At 43.1% G+C, this 10,831-nt stretch overlaps 1 protein-coding gene and 1 long non-coding RNA gene across 3 annotated transcripts; both read left to right on the forward strand.

The window, feature by feature from the left end:
- Window positions 1-9: 9 nt before the first annotated feature.
- LOC119314250 lies at window positions 10-2,761 on the forward strand. Of its 2 annotated transcripts, XR_005152246.1 has the most exons (5): window positions 10-399; window positions 534-732; window positions 1,519-1,713; window positions 1,846-1,983; window positions 2,086-2,761. It is a non-coding gene; the product is annotated as an uncharacterized LOC119314250 (long non-coding RNA). The 2 variants fall into 2 exon arrangements; XR_005152245.1 differs by having other exon boundaries at window positions 534-1,713.
- Window positions 2,762-3,493: 732 nt separating this feature from the next.
- LOC119315042 lies at window positions 3,494-8,142 on the forward strand. The gene is made up of 5 exons (XM_037589706.1): window positions 3,494-3,612; window positions 4,180-6,611; window positions 6,968-7,060; window positions 7,147-7,248; window positions 8,028-8,142. The coding sequence occupies exon 2, from the start codon at window positions 4,180-4,182 to the stop codon at window positions 5,170-5,172; it is 993 nt and encodes a 330-aa protein (XP_037445603.1). The 5' UTR covers window positions 3,494-3,612; the 3' UTR covers window positions 5,173-6,611; window positions 6,968-7,060; window positions 7,147-7,248; window positions 8,028-8,142.
- The last annotated feature ends 2,689 nt before the right edge of the window (window positions 8,143-10,831 follow it).

Consider the following 10,831-nt stretch of genomic DNA (forward strand, 5'->3'; position numbering starts at 1 on the left):
AAAAAAAAACATCACGTCTCCGACTCCACCCCTCCCCCAGCCGCCACAGAACTCCTCCCTGTTCCCATCGCCGCCGCCCGCCGCTCCTCCTCTCCTCTGTACCCCGTCGCGAGGAACCAACCTCCCGAAGCAACCGGAGCGGCAAGCGGCGGAAGAATGGAGAGATGGCGTCTGCGGCGACGGCGAAGGAGATGGGGCGGGCGTCCTACATCTGGATCAAGCACGAGGAGGAGCGGCGCGAGGCTTCCTGGAAGGAGACCGAGGGCCGGGTCTTCTCCGCCACCACACGCACCGATGTCGCCGCGCTCCTGATCAGTGAGCCCCGCGACCAGATCCTCGCCGGTCGTGCCTCCTTCGCCGACCTCGCCGCACATCACTCCGGCTGCTGGGGACTGAAACGTACGTAGATGAGATTCTCCAGATCGTTTTCTTCTTCTCTCTCCCTACCAATCCTTCTTGCTTCCCCTCTTGTGTCTCTCGATGCTACTATATCTATATGCAGGTTTTGACATGCCTTTGGTTTGTGTTGGCAGGAACTCCAGTTCACGCTCTGTTTTGGTGGATCTCACTACGCTCAGGAGGTGTTCGACGAAATGCAAAGCCAGAGAAAAACTAGCGATGAGACACAGTTTCAGTTTTCTCTTCAGGCAACGAATGCCTTTCTCTCTTTGCTCTGGCCAGCAACATAGCCGGCTCCCTCTCTTTTGTGTGCAGTTACACAAACACACACATGTACGGCCTGTAGCCATGCTCAGACATCCTCAGCACACACATACGTCGCTACAGTGCAGGGACACACACAACAGCCTACTGTCAACTCCGCATGCTACTACACACGAGCATGGTCTATATAGTGTCTAGATTGCAACAAGGATTACATTAACAGTTTGAACCGGGCTTGATTTTTTTGGTTAAAATTCACTGATGGTTTGGTGTTACTCTATTTTTACTATGGTTTCCTTATCAATATTTCACTGCTGTGGTAGAGAAATATTTATCTATTACGTACTTCTTCGTTGACAGCCGAATGTGCTGTTTGAACTGTTTTCCCTAGACGAAGGAAGTACAGTTTGCATGTACTAAATTTTTATTGTTAGTTTCAGATTATCCCCTTTCCTGTGTGCATTTACTAGATGCTTAAATTAATATATGGATCATCTTCGGTCCAACAAAATCTATTTAGCAAATTAAAATTTCTCATCCAGTGTTCAGTTATTTTCTCAATTTATTTGCTGCTCATGTATGTGTTAACCTGTACTGAGATTGTTTATTATATATATGTGTGTGCCCAACTTGTGTAATGTGATGCATCTATTTAAAGAATCTGGCTAAAATTTACTACACTTGATGTAGATCCAAAGATTAGATACTTAATAAGGATCCTTGAATTTAGAAAGTCATTACAGTGGGGAAGAGATTAGGGAAGTCATTCTAGGTCACACACCTGACTTGTATCAGCTCAAAATTGCTATTATGAATATAGTTTATTTCACATAGATAATAAACTATTTGATGCAGTTTGTCCCTGGAGACTTCTCAAGTGCAACTAACGGGTATCTTGAACCATCAACACCGCCTCCAGCTGACACCACCCTGGGCTCTGGGGAGTACATCGGGCCGCTGACAGCTGCTTAGGTGATGGCAGCTGCCGGGGCCGGTCTTATTCTTGGCGCACGTGCGTTACCTCTTCAAGATCTACGAGCTTGGTGACAGGTTGCTCATCCTCTGATGCTCGCTTGCTCACCCTGCTCGGTGTCTATCATCATGTCATCATCATTCTCATGCTACCTCTGGCTCGCCATTGGGACGGAGTTCTCATGTGGAGTTGTTTGGATGTGCGTGCAGGTGCAAGAAATTCAGGAAGTTGGGCGAAGTAGGGTCGTTCTGGAGGCCATCACTGTTGTGCATCGCCATCCGGGCCAAAACTTGTCAGATTATGCATGGACATGAGCAACCTCGAAGCATGCTACCTTCTTGGAATTTGTAAGAACAATTGGCATAATTATTAATCATGTTCCCTTTCTTTCCTTTGTGCTTAGCGAATGTAACTGGTTGATCTTTCTATTGTTTTTGGTGTGTCAATAGATCCGATTGTATTTCTGGGGAGCCGGGAGGCAGGAGCAACGCTGGTGATGACCGCGACGACGGGTGACACCGCCGGGAGGCAATGCACTCCCTGGGTGTCATTCAATTTATCGGCATTAGTGCCACCAAGGACGATCACAACAGATAATATTTTCCTTCGTTTTTTTTTTCTGACGGTGGTGGATTGTTTGCTCCTTGATGCGTGGATTTTCAAATGTAGCTGCTGGTGAGGAAACAAAGTTGGTCAAAATATCAAAGCCGGGCAAAATAATAGAAACATTAAGCGTAGAATGTGCTGTACCTAAATTAGCTGCATGGAAACATAGGGCCTATGCTAAATGACTGAAGGGTGAGCAACAACTTCGAGCCGAGAATTGGAGACCGGCGAGATAGAGTTTGGCCATAGCGTACTGCCTAGAAAGGAAGGCATTGCACTGGAGGGTGGCGCAGGTGGTAATGGAGGAGGAGGCGATGAGTATTGCGTCAGGCGGCAATCGGATTTAAGCGTGGAAGATATGGGCACCGATATGAGAGAGGGTGAGAGCCATAGGAAAAGGGATCTGGTAAAGAAAGAACATGAGAGATGGGTGTGGGTCAGTGGGTGTTATCGGCCTGGCTAGGCCAACGTGGTACATGCGAACTTTTTTTCATTTATGAGTTGTATCTTTTCTGAGTTGTACTAGCCTAAATCTCACTATATTTGTCATATGTCATTTCTTTTTCAAAACAAAATAAATAATGAAAATGTAGAATAATGTAAAATCAAAATAAGCATGTTCATGAATTCAAACTCATTAACTCTTTTATTTTTTTGTTACATATATATCCTTGTCATTTTGATGGTAAAACAAACTAATAGACAAACCACTGTTTTCGTATTATTACACATTCTTATTTGTACTCACATATGCACTTATGAAGACGTGCGTTGCACGTGCACGCTTTACTAGTTAAATTAAGGTGAAAAAATAGGTTTGTGCAAGACGCGAACCGTATACATTTCACTTGTCAAAGTGCCACTTATACCAGTTTGCTATTCATCCTGCGCGTGTTTACCTTGCCGTTGTGATAGTTTTAACCAGACGTATATGTGATAAGTGGGCCGCCTTTGGGCCAAAACTGGACGGTAAAATCGCAGGAATCACTTGGGCCAGCTCCGTTTTTCTCAGCGACAAAAAAAAACTAGGTCAAGTCCGTGACATAGCAACGAAAATCCCCAATCGTGTCCACATATGGGCGGCGCTGACCATCACCTGCGCCGGGCGGGCGGCGCTGCGGCCGACCATCACCTGCGCCGGGCGGGCAGCGGGCGGCGCCGCGGCCGGCCATCACCTGCGCCGGGCGGGCAGCGGGCGGCGCCGCGGCCAACCATCACCTGCGCCGCGCGGGGAGAGTGTGGCGCCGTGGCCGTCCATCACCTGCACCGATCAGGCGGCGGGCAGCGGCCGGCGGCAGAGGGCATCATCTGCGGGGTACAGAGCGGGAAACGGACGGCGTCATCTGCTGTTCTAAGTTCTGCAGTGAAAGGTTAGTGCTCTAAAGCTGCTGTTTAAGCAAACCACTCAGCACACAAGCGTACTTGTGTGGATTTGTAGCTCCTTTAATTCTCTGGTCAGATCATTGCTATGGGGAAAAATACTCCTGGCTAGAGCAATGTGGTTTCTGTAGATCCTTTACATGTGTCGTACTTAATAAATCATCTCAAGTCTGCAATATGCTTACCTGCCATGCATAAGCAGAACAACTGCATCTACCTGTTCTTGTTCTTTCCCATACTCCCTTTGTTCCGAATTATTTGTCTTAAATTTGTCTAGATACGGATGTATCTAGCACTAAAATAAGTCTAGGTACATCCGTATCTAGACAAATCCAAGACAAGTAATTTAGAACGGAGGGAGTACTTCTGTAGGACAATGTGCTTTCTGTAGTTAACTTACTTCTGTAGAACAATGTGGTTTCTGTAGTTTTCTTGCTGTATGTAGCTGTAGTTTCCCTTGCTGTAGGTAGCTGTAGTTTCCCTTGCTTGTTTGTGCTAGGTACTTTGGGTCTGTGCAATTCAATTGCTAAATTGTAGCCTTTTTTGTTCATTGGCAGATGGACAGAAGTTGGATAAAAGCTAGGAAATTTTCCGAAGAATACATCAATGGAGTGAAAGAGTTCATGAATTTCGTTCGTGAAACCTATGCCGAGGATGCTCAAATTCTTTGCCCGTGCCGCAAATGTCTCAATCGTAAACACGGACCTCAAGGGAAAGTGGAGGATCATATTCTTATTTATGGGATGTTTAGCACATATGATAGGTGGATTCATCATGGAGAACCATTAAATGTTGAAGCTGATGGAGATGCACAACATGTGGATGGAGCTACTGATATTGTGGTAGATGTTGCTGAAAAGGATGTTCGTTTGGAGGAGGAGGATCTATATGAAGATGATAGAATTCATGACATGATACAGGATCTGTATGGATCGGAGGACACGGGTAGACAGCAGTCAAAGTTTGCAAAAGTGATAGAAGAGGCAAAGTGCTCACTTTACGAAGGGTCTGAAACTTCAAGATTTTCATTTGTCGTGAAGTTAATCCACATCAAGTCTTTCTATCGGATCTCCAATGTTGCATTTAATGCAATACTCGCGTTGTTGGCCAAGTCATTCCCGAAGTGCTCTATTCCTCAATCTTATGATGAAGCACTGAAATTTATCCGTGCATTGGGGCTAGGCTATGATTCAATCCATGTGTGCCCAAATAATTGTGTCCTTTTCAGAAAACAATATGCCAACCATGACGAATGTCCGGTATGTGGTGCATCGAGATGGAAGGACTCAGATGGGAAAAAACAGATTCCGATGAAAGTATTGAGACATTTCCCATTGATCCCGAGGTTTCAGCGGATGTATTGTTCGAAGAAGTCATCAGAAGAGGTACAATGGCACAAGCTGAAAAAGAAACCCGTGGAAAATGAAATAAGTCATCCAGTTGACAATGAAGCATGGAAAGACTTTGATAAAAAACATAGAGATTTTGCTGAAGATGCACGGAACCAGAGAATTGGCATTGGTCAGATGGGTTTAATCCGTTTGGAATAATGAGTGCTTCCTATAGCATGTGGCCTGTATTTGTGATGCCTTATAACCTGCCACCATGGGCATGTATGGATCAGTGCAACCTCATAATGGCCTTACTTATACCCAGTCCAAATTCTCCAGGGAAGGATTTTGATTTGTTCTTGGAGCCTCCGGTCGAAGAGTTGCTTGAGCTTTGGAAGGGTGTAAGTACCTATGATGCCTTAAGTGAAAAAAAATTAATCTACGTGCAGCAGTCCTATGGTGCATCCATGATTATCCAGGATTGAGCACTCTGTCAGGAAGAGTCATGAGTGGCTACTATGCGTGTCTGCACTATGACAAAGATCCCTGCTCACAGAGGATAAGGAACAAGATATGTTATATTGGACATCGTCGTTTTCTTCCTCGAGCGCACCGCTGGCGAAGAAGCAAAGATTTCAATGGTAAGAGTGAAAACCGTGACAAGCCAGAGGAATTCAGTACAGAAGAGTTGCTGCTGCAATTGGAGAATGTCAAAGATGTAAGACCAGGAAACCATCCTCAAAACAAGAAAAGGAAGTGTAAAGATGCTGGTCAATGCTGGAAACGGAGGGTTTGTTTGTGGGACCTGCCATACTAGATAGATTTGAAACTGAGGCATAATCTTGATGTAATGCACATCGAGAAAAACATATGTGACAACCTGCTTGGGACATTTCTAAACATTGATGGTAAGATAAAGGATACGACTAATGCTAGGCTTGATTCGAAAGACATTGGCATAAGACCAGATTTACACCTCGACCGTGATGAGGATGGAAATCTAGTTGGTTTTCCAGAAGCATGGTACACAATGACAAAAGAACAGAAGCTTGCATTCTGTGAATTTATAAGACAAGTTAGATTTCCAGATGGGTATGCTGCTAACTTAGCAAAATGTGTTAGTCCCGATGAATGCAAGCTTCAATCACTGAAAACACATGATTGCTATATCCTCCTCCAAAGACTTATACAAGTTGGTATTCGTGGAATCATGGATAAGGAGATATATGAAGCTGTCGCTGATTTGGGAAAAAAAATTAGAGAGCTGTGTTGCAAAACTTTAAAGCTAGATGTTTTAGAAAGACTTAAGGAAGAAATCCTAGTTATTCTTTGCAAACTCGAGAAAATTTTTCCTCCAGCTTTCTTTGATGTCATGGTGCATCTAGCCGTTCATTTACCGGATGAGGCAATTCTTAGAGGCCCGGTGCAGTACGGATGGATGTATCCAATTGAGAGAAGGCTACTTACTTGTAAGCGTTATGTGAGGAACATGGCCAGACCTGAAGGATCGATTGCAGAAGAATAGGCGCCACCATCTCAAGAAGAAGCATTTTGACAATGTACCGGCCAATCTAGTGAGTGTCAAATCTCCTGATAAGAATGTGACAGATGCGGAGTGGCAAAGGCTGGTCAAGATGTGGTCTACCCCAAGGCACAAGGTATTCATACTGTAGTTCTATGTGAAGGAGTTCATTGTGTCTATGTTTACCATTGTGCTTGTTTTATCTTGCCATGTTCATACGGTAGCTATTTAGCTGGTATAATAATGCGTTGATTGTCATCATACTTGGTCATTGAACAGACTCAGAAAAACACATGATGTTTGAAGATAGATATGTTGTCTTTATCTCTACCTTTCTTTACTAAACATCAGTTGTGCTGCATGGAGAGATGATGATAACATTGTTTGCATGCTATTATGGCTGCATACACTTTTGAACTGCAACTTGGATTGCAATCTGTAGGATCCTTTATGGTTGCCCCATTAATTCTCATGTTTCTTTTTCCATGGTAGGAAACCTGTTAGTCGAACAAGGAGAACCGTTCCAAAGTTAAGTTCCATCAGAAAACTGGTTCTCGCCCGTACATTTCCCGTGCGCATGCTTTGGTAAGGATCTCTCATGTTATCATTTGCTACTATAGTGATTCTTTCAATTGTTTCTTATTGTTCCATTGTGTCGTGAACAATTTCAGAAAGAGGCTCGTAAGGGTGAAGAGTTCACTGCGTTTGATCTATTCAAGGAGTGCCACAATGGCAAGAAGACTGGTTTCTCTGAGCTAGTTAAGAAGGCGATAGTAAGTTTCTAGTATTCTTTTTCGTGTTGATGAGGCTTCTTTACCTCATCCTTGTTACACTTGATTACATTATATGACTTTGCTTGACGGATTTGATAGAGATGGTTTTTTCAAAGTAGTACCATATATGATTCATGTTTTGTTATAGTTTGTTTGTCCCAGTCCTCTGTTTCATTGCATTGCATATTCATTTTGGTACTGGAAATGCGACAATATTCAGGCAATTTTAGTTCTTGATGCAGTCCAGCAGGTATTGCTTGTCGTTGAACACTGTTAATTAAGAGAGAGCGTTGTATGCTCTTTGATTATTTGTCTAGTGATTGTCTGAAGCATCTATCTTCCCATCTTTTGGAGTGGAGAAACTCTGTCATTTCATATACGATCTGAATGAAATGTTTAGGACATGTGGAAGTGGATTTCTCTGATACTGTATACTGTACTAAAGAAACAACATATGGGCTCCTGAAACGTACTACATTCTTCTCTCCTCCATGTTCCCATTTAAGCTAAACAGAGGTGCACATAGTTGCCTAATTTAAATTTCAACAATGGTTTGTTGTGTATGCTTACCTGTTTAATAAATAACTTGCAAAAACGTGATTCCCAAGGATGATTAATTCTGCTTGCCTGCTTCAAAGTTTTCAAATAACTAGTTAATTAGTAGCATGGAGACTGGATTATTACTTAGTCAACATTCTTGAGTAGTTTGCTTATAAAGTTTCCTAGTTATTCAGAACCAACTGCAATGACATGTGTGTACATTTTTCTTTAAATGTCAGGCTAACATGGAAAAAGCTATGGAACAAGGGGTACCAGAAGGTGGAGAACCAAAGAATGTTGCTGTTGTTGTTGCTGACATTCTCACTAAAGAATGTCCCTCCAGCACATTCCTTCAAAATGTTGGCTTTGAGTCGAGCTCCAAGAAGAAGTTCAACAGATCTGCAGCTGCTTTGGATGCTCATGTACAAGAACTAGAGTACAGGCTTGAGAAGGAGAGGCGAGCCGCTGAGTTGATGCGAGAGGAGCTTGTTGAGGTCAAGAAGAAATCAGAGGAGATTGAAGCTGCATGCACCGCAGAGTATCAGTTGTTACTGCAAAGAGTTGAGGCCACCGATGCTAGGGCTGCAGCAAGTGATGCTAGATTTGTGCGTCTCATGGATCTGTTCGAAGGTAAAATAGTTTAGTACGACGTGGTTGATGTTGGCTTTGGGACTTTTGATGTTGAGTTGTTGGGACCTGGGGTTGATGAGTTTCTTTGACTGGACATGTGAACCACAATATAGACCAGAGATTGGTTGTGGTTTGATGAGGTTGTGTTTTGGTTGGTGCATCTTATGAACATGGTGTACTGATACTAAGCTACTGGCTATGTTATTTTGGTTGGTGCATCTTATGAACTTGTGGTGTAATGATACTGTTGGGCCTAAGTTAATGAAATCTTGGAGAATTGTATTATTATTATCTTTTTATTCTCCCGTATTGGTTGACTGCCAAACTGTGCAATGAATTTTTTTGAGCTACTGTTGGTTATTGGCTGGACCGAAAATACTAAATTGTATGAGTGGGCTGGCTCGTCTCAATGCCCAATGTAGTTTTTTTGATAGAAAAAAGATTCAATATATTTTTTTGGGTAGAGAAAAGGGCTGGCCCAATTAATGGTAGATTGAATAAGCGGACTGCACATTGCTTGAGCCCAAGAACTAACATTAATAGGCTGTGGCCCAAAAGTAAATGTAAAAATGGGCTAAATTATTGGGCTCAGCCCATTAAAACAACTGATTTGGATTGATTCTACATCCCATCCACGTCATCATTTTTGCCACGTCAGTGCCACGTTGGTTCAGCCACATCAGATCCTACGTGGCCTAGGCTCATTAGTAATGACCATAATTTTGGTCAAAGATTTAGCGACCAAAATTTTAGTCAAGGGCGGCCATGACAAAAATTCCAAAAAAGGTCACTTTTGCTTGTTCTTGACGTCCCACTGTTGACCTTCCAAATTTGGTCAAAAAAGGTCAATAAACGAAAGCAATGACGAAATAACGACCAAAATGGGGAGTCATAATTGACCGTATTTCTTGTAGTGTATACAACATAGATATGCAAAAACTATCAGGACTAAGTTCATGATAAATAAAGTTCAATTAATCATATTACTTAAGAATACCCACTTAGATAGACATCTCTCTAACCATCTAAGTGATCACGTGATCCATATCAACTAAACCATGTCTGATCATCACGTGAGATGGAGTAGTTTTCAATGGTGAACATCTCTATGTTGGTCATATCTACTATACGATTCACGTTCGACCTTTCGGTCTCAGTGTTCTGATGCCATATCTGCATATGCAAAACTGGCTTGCACCCGTTGTATGTGAACGTAGAGCTTATCATGCCTGATCATCGCGTGGTGTCTCGGCCCGAAGAACTGTCGCAATGGTGCATACTTAGGGAGAACACTTATACCTTGAAATTTTATTAAGGGATCATCTTATAAAGTTATCGTCGTACTGAGCAAAATAAGATACATAAAATATAAACATCCCATGCAATTAAAATATGTGACATGATATGGCCATCATCATCTTGTGCCTTTGATCTCCATCTCCAAAGTACCGTCATGATCTCCATCATCACCGGCATGACACTATGATCTCCATCATCTTGATCTTTATCAACGTGTCGTCACATGGTCGTCTCGCCAATTATTGCTTTTGCAACTATTGCTATCGCATAGCGATAAAGTAAAGCAATTATATGGCGCTGGCATCTTATGCAATAAAGAGAAAACCATAAGGCTCCTGCCTATTGCTGGTAACTTTAGCAAAACATGATCATCTCATACAACAATTTATATCTCATCATGTCTTGACCATATCACATCACAACATGCCCTGCAAAAACAAGTTAGACGTCCTCTACTTTGTTGTTGCAAGTTTTACGTGGCTGCTACGGGCTGAGCAAGAACCGTTCTTACCTAAGCATCAAAAACCACAACATAGTTTAGTGATTGCTTTTTGATCTTCAGAAAGATCCCTGTTCATTGAAACCGATTCAACTAAAGTTGGAGAAACAGACACCCACTAGCCACCTGTGTGCGAAGCACAGCGGTAGAACCAGTCTCGCGTAAGTGTACGTGTAATGTCGGTCTGGGCCACTTCATCCAAAAATCCGCCTAATCAAGAATCAACTAGTAACAGCAAGCAATATGTATATACTCACGCCCACAACTCCATTGTGTTTTACTGGTGCATATAACATCTACGCATAGAAAATGGCTCGGATGCCACTATTGGGGAATACAGTAATTTCAAAAAATTTACTACGCACACGCAAGATCTATCATCACTAGTAGGAAAAGGGCCTATTGTCCCGGTTCGTAAGGGCCTTTTGTCCCGGTTCCTGAACCGGGACTAAAGGGTCGGTACTAATGCCCTATCCCTTTAGTCCCGGTTCAATCCAGAACCGGCACAGATGGGCCTCCACGTGGCCTGTGCGCGGAGCCCAGGCAGGAGGGCCTTTGGTCCTGGTTGGTGGCACCAACCGGGACCAATAGGCATCCACGCGTCAGCATTTCTGT

This window comes from Triticum dicoccoides, chromosome 6A, assembly GCF_002162155.2.
Source record: "Triticum dicoccoides isolate Atlit2015 ecotype Zavitan chromosome 6A, WEW_v2.0, whole genome shotgun sequence".
NCBI classification, from domain to species: domain Eukaryota; kingdom Viridiplantae; phylum Streptophyta; class Magnoliopsida; order Poales; family Poaceae; genus Triticum; species Triticum dicoccoides.